This window comes from Eumetopias jubatus, unplaced genomic scaffold, assembly GCF_037043125.1.
Source record: "Eumetopias jubatus isolate StellerSeaLion01/CBP00866 unplaced genomic scaffold, mEumJub1_p1.0 scaffold_3, whole genome shotgun sequence".
Classification (NCBI taxonomy): Eukaryota; Metazoa; Chordata; class Mammalia; order Carnivora; family Otariidae; genus Eumetopias; species Eumetopias jubatus.
Genome location: NW_028274809.1, coordinates 44,897,301 through 44,911,321, shown reverse-complemented (window position 1 = coordinate 44,911,321; position 14,021 = coordinate 44,897,301). Strand labels below are relative to the sequence as shown.

Below are 14,021 nucleotides of genomic sequence, written 5' to 3'. Positions count from 1 at the left end.
CTCTCTGAAAACAATTGGGTTACGTTTATTGTTTTTAAAGTAAATTATTTCATTGTGTTTTCCTATAGCAATGCTTCTCTGCTTTTTTAGGTACCTTGTTGTCCTTAACTGACTTTCCTGGACGGTACTTTTTCAGGAGTGTTTGCTTTCCCTCCCAGCAAATATGGAGGAAGACTGATTCCTGATATTCTCACACATTCTGTGCCGTGATGTAAGCCTGATAACTCTTTCACTTTTCAAAAGGTGTCATTTGGCACATATGGCAGAATGCTTGCTATGTTCTACAGGTTATGCTAGCGCTATGAGATTAATATAAAATCTCTGTCCTCAGAGAACTCTGAGCCAGGAGGAAGAGACAGAAAAACAATAGTTAGAAGAGCCTATGATGAGTTTTGGATTGGAAAAAGGGAAACCGTGCTGTGGGGATACACCGGAGTGAATGCCTAACCTGTTGGGGTGGGGACGGGTCAAAGTTGGAGCAGTTAAGAAAGGCTTCCTTGAGGAGGTGATACTGTACTAAATCTGGAAGGATGGTTAGAAGTCTTTGGTAGAGAAAGAACCTTGTGAAGTAAGGAACGAGTGAGTGCCACCACATTAAAAGTGTAGGATGATAAGTTTACTGTGTATTTGGGTAATAGTGGGATGAGATCAGAAAGGTAGAGGTCCAGTTGTTAAGGATTTTGGACTTCACCTGATGAGCAGTTAGAACTCTCTCAAATCTTAAGTAGGATAGCAACATGATGAGATTTAAATATAGAAAGAACCCTATCATTGGTTGAGATTTGAGGCAAAATATCAATTAGGTGGTTATTGTAGTACTTCAGGGCAGAAATGTTCAGGGGTCACATTTATCTAGTGGCTACCATATTGGACAGTGCAGCTCTATATCCTTAGACCAGTGTGCAGTCTGAACCTTGGCATGCAGAGGGTGCCTTTTGCTTGTGACAGTACTAATTTGTGTGAATGGTAGAACCGTGCAGCAGCCTAACTGTCCACATTTTTTCCTGACTGGAAAAGCCTCCCAGCCCTTGAGAGCCACAAAAACTATTGAGAGGTAGTTGTTTACAGCTACTCTTCCTAAAACTGTACCCCAAAACTAAATCAAATATATAGCTTAATTAGAAGTGCTGGGGTGCCTGGGTGGCTCATTCGTTGGCGTCTGCCTTCAGCTCGGGTCATGGTCCCAGGGTCCTGGGATCAAGCCCTACATCAGGCTCCCTGCTCAGTGGGAAGCCAGCTTCTCCCTCTCCCACTCCCCCTGCTTGTGTTCCTGCTCTCCCTGTCTCTCTTCTGTCAAATAAATGAATAAATTATTTAAAAAAAATAGAAGTTAATTGCTGGTATTAAAAATTGCCAGCATTTCTTTCCATAATGATTTTGCATCACAATACTGAATGTTTTATATAGCCTTATCATTTATAGAACATCTTATTTTTAATTATTTTTTAATCTTTTTTTCCTTAAGATTCCATTTATTTATTTGACAGAGAGAGCACAAGCACAGGGAGCGGTAAGGAGGAGGAGGAGCAGGCTCCCCACTGAGCAGAGAGCCCTATGCGGGGCTTGATCCCAGGACCCTGGGATCACGACCTGAGCCAAAGGCAGTTGCTTAACCGACTGAGCCACCTAGGTGCCCCTACAGAACATTTTATATGTGCTTGCTTATTTGAGCCTCACAACAAACCTAGGAACCACTATCTCCAATTATAGAGGTGATGAATTGATTTTATATAGGGATTTAAGTGATTTGCTTCAGTTTACATGTATTAAAGGTGAACCTCTAAACCTGTTTTTTAGACTCCAGTCTGGTATGTTTTTCTACTGTGCTGATCAGGTTTGCCATTTACAAAGCAAAACATAGTTATATTTATTAATTGTCACCAGTTAATATCACTCTGAACTCAGTGTTTGACCTCTTCCCAGAAATTCATCTCTTAAATTCCTCTGTAATTGTTATAGTGGCTATACTCCCATTTCTTACCTATTTTTTTATATGACTTTGCTGTTTTATGTCTTAATATGCCTGAGAAAGAATCCTAAATAGATATCTTTTTATTTTGTTTGTCTTTGGCATTGCTGTTTTGTTTTGATTTACATTCCATAGGATCAAATCATGTGAGCATGTGAGTCATGGTAAATTAAAGAAGTACCTAGGGTTCCTCTCCTCTCCATTTTTTTGTCTTGAATCTATAGAGGAATTTCATGTCAACCTAGTGTTTTTATTTTCCTGAAATCTTTTCTGAACTTAAGCATTAAGGCAAAAGTAAACACTGCTCCATCCATGTTTTACATGTGGGATTTCCATGTGAGATTTTTTGTTTGTTTCTTTGTTTGAAAGGGTCTTAGACAAAGGATTTTTTTTTTCACTAAAACAATTAGTGGCAGAGAGATTTTAGATTTAAGGTTGGATTGCATGTAAAAGACTTTGAATGCCAGCACAGAGATTTGAGCTTTATCTTGGGGAGCCACATGATTAGAATGATGTTTTAGGCACAGTAGTATAGAAGATAGAGCTGTCTGATATGTCTGATGTCTGACTAGTTTGGATTAACAGTAATGCTAGGGTCTAGGTACCCTAACTCCAGTAAAGTAATAATTCAAAAAGACATTGTAATTCACCAAAACATATAGATGACTAATGATTTTTGAGATTGCCATTAAGACTCATGACTCACTGACATTATCCACATTCCACATCCCAGGGGGAACAGCACCACCTGGTCATTCCTACCTACCCTGGTAGATCATATATTACACTCATTATAGCACAATTTTTCTTATTGCTCTTTAATTATTACCGTAGTATGGATTTACCAGCTAACTTCTCTGTGCCTCAGTCTTATAAAATGGGAAGTGATAATGCCACTTATTTTAAAAAATATTGGAATAAATGATTGAATACTGTGTGTGCTTACAGTAGAGCCTGACATAGTGGGAAGTTGAGTAAATGTGAGCTGCGATTAATTATTGTTGCTATCAGATCTGTTAGTTAGGAATATTTAACAATTTTTATTTTTACAACTTACATTTTATCTTTAGCTACTCTACTAAGCTAGAATGAAACAGTTGCCTGCAGCAACAGTGCGCCTCCTTTCAAGTTCTCAAATAATCACTTCAGTGGTCAGTGTGGTTAAAGAGCTCATTGAAAACTCCTTGGATGCAGGTGCCACAAGCATAGATGTTAAACTGGTAAGTGTCCCTGAGAAGCCAAATACCTTTAAAGAAAAAGGGGGCTGGGCAGATGATTTCTCCTTACATCTATTACCTTTCTCTTCTTTCTTTGTACTAATAAATTATTTCTAGGACATTGCATTTTCTGTCTTAAGAATAAAATCTTAAAAATAAATTTTAATTTAAATCAGTACTATAGTAACACTAAAGGAAATTCTAAAAGAAAACTTATTCTTTAGGACTCCATCACCTAAAACATGGATCTGATTTGTCCTTATTTTCTACTGATTATTTTTGGTTATTCATATTTATTTGTTTTATACTCATTTGTATTTTATCTTTTCCACCTAATCTGATTTCAAAACTAAATCCCTTGTTGTGTCATAATTTTTACATTAAAAAGTCTTAAATGCTGTATATTAAATCATTTGAGTTAATATGACTTATGACACTTCTTATGGTTTGTTACAATTAGTTGGCATGTCTACCTCCCTTATTATAAACTACCAGCTTGTAGAGGAAAGGTCTATATTTTTTCATTTTTGTGTCCTCCATACGTGGCCAGTGCCTGGTACATAAATGGTGAATAAATTGTTTGAGTGAATATAAGAGTACATTTTTTTGTAATCTTCTAATTATCAGATATTTACATTCAGTATTAACGTTAGAAATAATACCGATAAAAAAAAAAAGAAAAGAAATAATACCGATAAAAATCTTCGTAGGAGGGGCAGGTGGCTCAGTCGTTAAGTGTCTGCCTTCAGCTCAGGTCATGATCCCAGGGTCCTGGGATTGAGCCCCTCATCGGGCTCCCTGCTCTACGGGAAGCCTGCTTCTCCCTCTCCCGCTCCCCCACTGCTTGTGTTCCCTCTCTCGCTGTATCTCTTTCTGTCAAATAAATAAAACCTTAAAAAAAAAAAAAATCTTTGTAGGAAAGAGACCTACCTTTTCAATATATATACACAGAGATAGCTTATATATAGAATGCATGTATATGCATGTATATGTAGTTGCAGTTGCTCCTTAAAAACCCCTGTGATTTATCTACTGCTATACCTTTTTTTTTTTTTACAATAATGAAGGTTCTGAGAACCTGCCCAAAGTCCTATAATTAGTAAGTAGTGAATCTGAGATTGCAGTTCAGATCTTTCTGTTTCTAAAACCCATTCAAGATCTTTGCTTTATGCTAGTAGTTCTAATAACATTTGGGTGCATCAGAATACTTCAGGGGGTTTATTAAAAGAGTTACTGGGCCTAGAATTTCAGATTTTAGGTGGGGCCCAAGAATTTACATTTGCAACAGGTTTCTAGTTGATGCTGAGAACTGCTGTTCTATACCAAATATACCAAAATACCAAACCTGTATTTGTTTTAGATAATATACATTTTGCCCTTGAACAGCACAGTTTTGAACTGCATGAATCTACTTTGACGTGGATTTTTTTTGGTCAGTACAGTACTGTAAATGTATTTTCTATTCCTTATGATTTTCTTAATAACATTTTCTTTTTAAGTTTACTTTATTGTAAGAATATAGTATATAATACGTATACAAAGTATGTGTTAGCTGACTTTCTATGTTATTGGTAAGGCTTCTAGTCAATAGTAGGCTATTAAGAGGAGGCTGGGAAGATGGTGGACTAAGAGGACTCTAAGCACCTTGTCCCACAGATACAACTAGATAACACTCACATCAGTGTAAATAACCCAGAAAAGACCTGAAGTCTGGCAGACCAAACTCCACAACCAAAGGTAGAGAAGAAGCCATGCCGAAGAGAGTAAGAAGGGCAGAAATGCGGTGGGAAGTGAAAAAGACCATGGTGTTCCATGGAGGGGAGAAAGCAGCAGTTCCATGGAGAGGGGAGAGAAACAAACTGTGTCACACTAGGGAACCTGCATGGGGAAGATGAATCCCCATATTTAGCTCTGAAAGCCAGAGGGGCTCAATTTCATGAATTCTTAAAACCAGCAGGTATTCAAGCCTGGAATTTTTAAAATCAGCAGGCTCCATTCTGGGAGGGCCTGGAGGGCAATAGGAAGCTGAATCCCTGCCCTTAAAGAGAGCACAACAAATAGCCCTCAGAGTTATAGCTTAGAAGCAGCAGTTTGAAAAAGGAAGGGACAGTAGTTTACTCATTTCAGACCATGTCCCGGAGGTCAGGGATCACTGAGGGACTTTTCAGGAACAAAGGAGTGGGCAGACACCATTTCTCTCCTGTGCCCCGCCCCCCCCCAGCATAAACACACAGTCACCTGTGAGAACCACCATAGCACTGACACTACCTAACTGCTTGCACCACATCCTCACCACCCCCCAACGCCATGCTTCAACAGATCCACCCTTCCCAGTTACATATACCTCAGTCCCCGAATTTTGAGTCCCCTCCCCTAGAAGACTAGCGCAGACCTTCCTAACACCACATCTCCCAACCCATGCACCTTGCGGTACCCAGTCTGGCAGAGGCAGCAGGTCTCATTTTGCAGCAGACCAGCACTCATTTTGTTAAAACTGCACACCCAGCCCCAGCTGGGGACCAAACACTGCCCACAGTAGACAAAGAGAGTCTCTGCAGAGCACTGCAGTGAAGGAAAAAGTGGCCAGGACACAACAGCAGGGCACCCCCTGAAGTGCCAGGTTCTGGTGAACAGGAGACACTGCACTACAGGACACTATAGGACTTCTTCATAAGGCCATTACTTTCAACAGCAGTAGACAGAGATGACATGCCTAACACACAGAAACAGACACAGAGAATTAGACACAATGAGGAGACAGAGGATATATGTCCCAAATGAAAGAATAGGGCCAACCACAGTACAAAACCTAAGAGAAACAGATATAAGTAGTATGCCTGATAGAGAATTTAAAGTAATGATCATAAATGTACTCACTGGACTTGAGAAAATGTGGAGGGCATCAGTGAGATCCTTTTTTTTTTAAGATTTTATTTATTTATTTGACAGAGAGAGACACAGCAAGAGAAGGAACACAAGCAGGGAGAGTGGGAGAGGGAGAAGCAGGCTTCCCGCTGAGCAGGGAGCCTGATGCGGGGCTTGATCCCAGGACCCCTGGGACTACGGCTTGAGCCTAAGGCAAATCCTTAATGACTGAGCCACCCAGGCGCCCCCATCAGTGAGATCCTTAACAAAGAGATAAAAAAAGAACCATGGATGAAGAACACAGTAAATGGAATTAAAAATAACTAGATGGAATAATGGGCTAGAGGATGCAGAGGAGCAAATTAGCAAACTGGAATGCAGAATAATGGAAGGTAATCAAACTGAACAGGTGAGGGAGAAAAATATGTGGAATAAGAATAGATTTAGGGAAGTCAGTTACTCCATCAAGCATAATAACATTCGCATTATAGGGATCCCAGAAGAAGAAGAGAGAGAAGAGGGGGAAGAAAATTTACTTGAAGAAATAATAGCCGAAAATGTCCCTAATTTGAGGAAGGAAACAGAGATCCAGATCCAGGAGGCACAGAAAGCCCCCAACAAAATCAACCCAAGGACGCACACACCAAGACACATAATAATTAAAGTGGCAAAAAGTAGTGATAAAGAGAGAATCTTAAAAGCAAGAGAAGACAGTTACATACAATGGAAACCCCATAAGCCTATCAGTAAATTTTTCAGCAGAAACTTTGCAGTCCAGAAGGGAGGGGCATGATATATTCAAAGTGCTGAAAGGAAAAGACCTGTAGCCAAGAATACTCTGTCCATCGAGGCAATCATTCAGAATAGGAGGAGGAATAAGGAGTTTCCCAGACAAAAGTTAAAGGAATTCATGACCACTAAACCAGCCCTTAAAAGAAATGTTAAAGGGGACTCTGAGTGGGAAGGAAAGACCCTAAGTAGGAGTAAAAAAAAAAAAAAAAAGGAAGCACTAAAGCAGTAAAAATAAGTATGTCCGTAAAAATCAGTCAAGGGATTCACAAAGGGTTGTAAAATATGTTACGATATATCTATAACATTGGAGGGGGGAGAAGTAAAGAATGGGTTCAAATTTAATGACCATCCACTTAATATAGATTGCTATATGCAGAAAATGTTATGTACAGACCAATGGTAACCACAAGTCAAAAACCAGTAATAGAGAAAGGAACAAAGAGAAAGGAACCCCAGTATATCATTAAAGAAAGCCAGCATACCTTGAAAGAGAGCAAGAGAAGAAAGGATTGGAAAAAAGCTATAAAACAAGTACCAAAATGGCAATAAATACATATCAATAATTATTTTGATTGTAAATGGATTAAATGTTCCAATCAAAAGACACAGGGTGATGGAATGGATAATAAACCAAGACCCATCTATATGCTGCCTAAGAGACTCATTTCAGACCTAAAAACACCTGTCAAATGAAAGTGGGGGATGGAGGAGCATTTTTCATACAAATGTATGTCAAGAGAAAGCTGGGGTTGCAATACTTATATTGGACAAAAGACTTTTTTTTTTTAAGATTTTATTTCTTTATTAGAAAACAAGCAGGGGGAACAGCAGGCAGAGGGAGAGGGAGAAGCAGCTCCCTGCTCAGCAGGGAGCCTGATGTAGGGCTCGATCCCAGGACCCTGAGATCATGACCTGAGCTGAAGGCAGATGCTTAACTGACTGAGGCACCCAGGCATCCCAGACAAAATAGACTTTAAAACAAAGATGGTAATAAGAGGCAAAGGACACTACATAATCATAAAGGAACAATCCAATAAGAAGACATAACAATTGTAAATATTTATGTACCCAATATGGGAGCACCCAAATGCATAAAACAGTTTAATAACAAGCAGAAAGGAACTAATCAACAGTTATACAATAATAGTAGGGGACTTAAACACCCCACTTATATCGATGGATAGGTAATCTACTAGGAAACAGTGACTTTGAATGATGCATTGGATTTAACAGATATATGCAGTACATTCCATCCTAAAACAGTACACATTCTTTTTAAGTGCACATGAAGCATTCTCCAGAACAGATCACTTATTAGGCCACAGAACAAGTCTCAACAAAATTCAAAAAGATCAGTCATATACTATGCATCTTTTCTGACCATAATGCAGTGAAACTAGATATCAACCACAAGAAACAATCCAGAAAGAGCACAGATACGTGGAGGTTAAATAATATGCTACCAAACAATGAATGGGTCAACCAAGAAATCAAAGAAAAAATTTTAAAAAGTATATAGAGACAAAAGAAAATGAATATGTAATGCTTCAAAATCTTTGGGATGAAGCAAAAATCAGTCTAAGAGGGAAGTTTATAGCAATACAGGCCTACCTCAAGAAGCAAGAAAAATCTCAAATAACCTAACCTTACACTAAAGGACCTAGAAAAGGAACAAACAAACCCAAAACCAGCAGAAGGAAATAAAGACTAGAGCAGAGATAAATGATACAGAAACTAAAAAAGTAATGGAACAATGAAAGTAGGAGGTAGTTTTTAGAAAAGATCAACAAAATTGTTAAACCTCTAGTCAGACTCATCAAAAAAAAATTCTGAAATAAATGAAAGAGGAGAAATAATCAACACCACAGAAAAACAGGATTGTCAGAGAATATTATGAAAAATTACATGCCAGGCGCCTGGGTGGCTCAGTTGGTTAAGCGACTGCCTTCGGCTCAGGTCATGATCCTGGAGTCCCGGAATCGAGTCCCACATCGGGCTCCCTGCTCAGCAGGGAGTCTGCTTCTCCCTCTGACCCTCTTCCCTCTCGTGCTCTCTATCTCTCATTCTCTCTCTCTCAAATAAATAAATAAAATCTTTAAAAAAAAAAAGAAAAATTACATGCCAACAAATTGGACAACCTAGAAGAAATGGATACATTCCTAGAAAAGTATAAACCACCAGAAAATGAAACATGAAAATAGAGAAAATTTGAATAGACTGATTATCAGCAATGAAATTGAAACAGTAATCAAAAAACTCCCAACAAACAAAAATTAAGAATGAGCTGGCTTCACAGAATTCTGTCAAACATTTGAAGAAGAGTTAAGACCTATCCTTCTCAAACTATTTGACAAAATAGAAGAGGAAGGAAAACTTCCAAATTCATTCTATGAGGCCAGCACTACCCTGATACCAAGACCAGATAAAAACATCACAAACAGAACTACAGAGCACCATATCTGATGAACATAAATAAAAAAATCCTCAACAAAATCTTAGTAAACTAAATACAGTAATACATTAAGAAAATTTTTCACCACAATCGAGTGGGATTTATTCCTGGGTTGCAAGCGTTTTTCAATACTTGCAAATCAATCAATGTGATACATCAATAAGAGGACAAAAATCGTATGATGATTTTATTAGATGCAGAAAAGCATTGAAAAAAGAACAACGTCCATTCATGGTAAGAATCCTCAACAACGTAGGTTTAGAGGGAGCATACCTCAACATAATAAAGGTCATATATGAAAAACCTACAGCTGCCATCATACTCAGTGGTGAAAAACAGCTTTTCCCCTTAACATTAGGAAAAAGACAAGGGTGTCTAGTCCCACCACTTTTATTCAGCCTATTTCCAGGAAGTCCTAGCCATAGCAGTCAGACAACAAAAAGGAATAAAAGGCATCCAAATTGCTTTGGATTGCAGATAACATGATCATGTATGTAGAAAACCCTAAAGACTTCACCAAAAAACTACTAGGACTGATAAATGAATTTAGTCGAGTCACACAATACACAAATAGAGAAATCTGTTGCATTTCTGTATACTAATAATGAAGCAGCAGAAAGAAGTTAAGAAAGCAATCCCTTTTACAACCGCACCAAAAATAATAAAGTACCTGGGAATAAAATTAACCAAGGAGGTGAAAGACCTGTACTCTGAAAACTTACAACATTGATGAAAGAAATTGAAGACAATACAAAGAAATGGAAAGACATTCCATGCTCATGGGTTGGGAGAACAAATATTGTTAAAATTGTACGCAAAGCATTCTACACTTTTAATGCAATCCCTGTCAGATATCAACAGCATTTTTCACAGAACTAGAACAAAGAATCCTAACATTTGTATGGAACCACTAAAGACCCCAAATAGCTAAAGCAATCTTGAACAAAACTGGAGGTATCACAATTCCAGACTTCAAGTTATATTATAAAGCTGTAGTAATCAAAACAGTATTAGGGAGGGTATGTGTTGTGGTAAGCGCTGTGTATTGTGTAAGACTAAGGAATCACAGACCTGTACCTCTGAAACAAATAATACATTATATGTTAATAATTAAAAAATTAAAAAAACACCAGTATGATACTGGCACAAAAATAGACACATGGATCAGTGGAACAGAATAGAAACCCAGCAGTAAATCCACAATTACACAGTCAGTTAATCTTCCACAGAGTCGTCAAGAACATGCAATGGAAAAAAGACAGTCTCTTCAACAATGGGTGTTGGGAAAACTGGACAGCAACATGGAAAAGAATGAAACTAGACCACTTTCTTACACCATACACAAAAATAAACTCAACATAGATTAAGGACCTAAATGTGAGACCTGAAACCATAAAATCCTAGAAGAGCACACAGGAATAATTTGACTTTGGCCATAACAACATTTTTCTAAATATGTCTCCTGAGACAAGGGAAATAAAAGCAAGAATAAAATATTTGAATTACATCACAATAATTGGGACTACTATTGGGACTACATCACAATAAAAAAAAAGCAAAGGAAACAATAAAAGACAACCTACGGAATGGGAGAAGGTCTTTGCAAATGACATTTCCAGTAAACGGTTAGCATCCAAAATACATAACTGATACAACTCAACACCACAAGACCCAAATAATCCAGTTAAAAAATGGGCAGAAGGCATGAACAGACATTTTTTCCAAATAAGACATCCAGATGGCTAACAGAGACCTAAAAAGATGTTCTCATCACTCATCATCAGAAAAATGAAAATCAAAACTACAATGAGATATCACTTCACACCTGTCAGAATGGCCAAAATCTAAAAAACAAGAGGCAAAACGTATTGGCAAGGATGTGGAAAAAAGGAACATTCTTGCAGTGTTGGTGGGAATGCAAACTGGTACAGCCACATGGAAAACAGTATGAAGGTTCATCAAAAAGTTAAAAATAGAACTATCCTATGATTCACTTACCGCACTACTGGGTATTTACCCAAAGAATACGAAAACACTAATTCAAAGGGATACATGCTCCCCTGTGTTTATAGCAGCATTATTTATAATAGCCAAATTATGGAAGTATCCAAACTGTGCATTTATGGATGAATGGATAAAGAAGTGGTGTATAAATACAATGAAATATTATTCAACCATAAAAAAAGAATGAAATCTTGCTGTTTGCAACAATGTGGGTGGAGCTAGAGAGTAAAATGTTAAACGAGATAAGGGAAAGATAAATACCATATGATTTTATTCGTATGTGGAATTTTGGAGACAAATGAGCAAAGGGGAAAAGAAAAAAAGACAAACCAAGAAATGGACTCTTAACTACAGAAAACAGATGATTACTAGAGGGGAGGTGGCTGTGGGGATGGTGAAATAGGTGAATGGGATTAAGAGTACACTTACCTTGGTGAGCATTGAGTAATATATGGAACTTTTGAATCACTATATTATACACCTGAAACTAATATAACACTATGTTGACCATGCCAGAATTAAAATTTTTGGAAAAATAGTAAGCTATTAAGTTTTTGAGGAGTCAAAAGTTATACATGGATTTTTGGTGATGTGGGAGTCAACACCTCTAATTCCTACGTTCAAGGGTCAACTGTATTGTAAGCTCTATAAACATGGAAATTTATTAAACCCAAAGAAAGGCAACTTACTTTTTTTTAGGCATTTCATATAGTACAGTCTGATTAGAATACAATAGGTAATAAATAGGATTAGATAATTATATTTGGTAGATTTCACTTATGAATCGTACTTAGGTAGGCAGACATATATCTTGTTCTTAAAGCTCTCTGGAAGAAAACCATGTTTTTAAAAATACTGTTAGAGGGGTGCCTGGGTGGCTTAGTTGGTTAAGCATCTGCCTTCAGCTCAGGTCATGATCCGAGGGTCCTGGGATCAAGCCCCGCATCCGGCTCCTTGCTCGGCGGGAAGCCTGCTTCTCCCTCTGCCTCTGCCTGCTATTCCACCTGGGTGTGCTGTCTCTCTCTTTGTCAAATAAATAAATAAAATCTTAAAAAATATATATATATTGTTAGAAAGCCAGTGGAAGTCCTCTTATAAAAGTAAAGTATACATTTTTATCTGGCTTTGTATTTTAGTGTCTTGATATTTACCAGTTTCTGCTTTGCAGAGTTTTAAAATAAAGTTATTTTGCTTTATATAGTAAGACCTGTTTTATTATGATTACATATAATAATAACTGTCCTGACTAGGAATGTTTTCATAATTAATTAAAGTTGATATAATTTAAAAATTTAAATAGATCTTTGTGTTATTTTACTCAGATGCCTGGAGTTCTTATTTGTATTGCAAGATTTGTGTTTCTGTAGTTAATGATTTTTCTATAAAAGGAATCAGCCAAACTGTTTCCAGGATGTTATTTTTGATTGAGAGAGAGATGAGGAACTAAATCTTAAGTAAGGTTTCCCTTCAATACCTTGCATATCTAACTGACCTAAAAAGTACTGACACATACAGAATTATATAAATTTAGGTTATTATAAATGTATTATTTTTAAATACTAGAGTCATTGTAATTGTAGGAAGATCTCAATACAAATTTAGATTTTGTTTTTTTATGTATGCATACTAGAATTAGACTATAAATACTAAGCTGTGAATTGAGTTTGGGTTTTTTTTTTCCCCTCATTTTTCAAATAAAGATCTCACAGAGATTGCCAAATTAGTGTATTAGCATTTTTCTGTTCTCTCTTTGCGAGAACTTTAGAAAGTCATAATGTAGTAAATATTTAAAATTCTTAGGAAAGCAATAAGTTGTTAAAGGGAGAAAGTATTAAAAATCAGGATGAATAATGTTAATTGCTAGACTCTTAGTGGGAAGAACCAGGTGCTGATGGTAATAGTATTCTGTTTTGGTTTTTTTGAGAGATTATATATGCAAAAGTATATATAATATAGTAGAATTTTCTTAAATGTGAATTTAAACACAAGTATCTATGATGCTGAAACAATTAAAGGGAACCTTAAAGATTAGACTGACTTCCTTTTTTAAGAGTTGAATCTGAGTCCATGGAAAACAAGGGACTTGCCCATTGTATCATAGTTAGGAATTAATAGAGTTAGGAATTTGAACTCTTACTTTCTTAAAATACTAAGATTCCATAAAAAAATAAATGACACAGTTTTTTCTCTTGTGTTTCTTTCTGTTTCTAATGGACAACAGTTTACTGTGTTTATATACTAAAAGTATTCTCTTTTTATAGGAGAACTATGGATTTGATAAAATTGAGGTGCGAGACAATGGTGAGGGTATCAAGGCCATTGATGCACCTGTAATGGCAATAAAATACTATACTTCAAAAATAAATAGTCATGAAGATCTTGAAAATTTGACAACTTATGGTTTTCGTGGAGAAGCCTTGGGATCAATTTGTTGTGTAGCTGAGGTAAGGTAATTTATATTGACTTCTTTAGTGATTTCATAATCACAGAATGGTAGCATTAAGAGAAAATGAACCCAGTTTTTAGCAAAGAGTGTAGGTTTTTTTTTTTTTATTGTGGTAGAATATACATAAAATTTATCATTTAAACCATTTTTAAGTGTACAATTCAGTGGCTTTAAGTGCATGTAGCCATCACTGCCATCCATCTCCAGAATTTATTCATCATTCCAAACTGAAACTTTGTGCCCATTAAATGATAAGTCCCCATTATCCTTCCCCAC

General features: G+C 36.8%; 1 protein-coding gene across 3 annotated transcripts in view; it reads left to right on the top strand.

Moving 5' to 3' along the window:
* The window catches only part of PMS1 (PMS1 homolog 1, mismatch repair system component), a 76,691-nt gene that overhangs the window by 809 nt on the left and 61,861 nt on the right, over nucleotides 1-14,021 (top strand). For 2 of the 3 annotated variants that reach the window (XM_028123368.2, XM_028123378.2), the window contains exons 2-4: nucleotides 91-211; nucleotides 3,040-3,189; nucleotides 13,561-13,743. In XM_028123368.2, the coding sequence (XP_027979169.1) occupies nucleotides 3,058-3,189; nucleotides 13,561-13,743 (315 nt within the window). In that variant the 5' untranslated portion in view covers nucleotides 91-211; nucleotides 3,040-3,057. The remainder of the gene's footprint in view (nucleotides 1-90; nucleotides 212-3,039; nucleotides 3,190-13,560; nucleotides 13,744-14,021) is intronic. The other variant, XM_028123390.2, reaches the window with a different exon arrangement.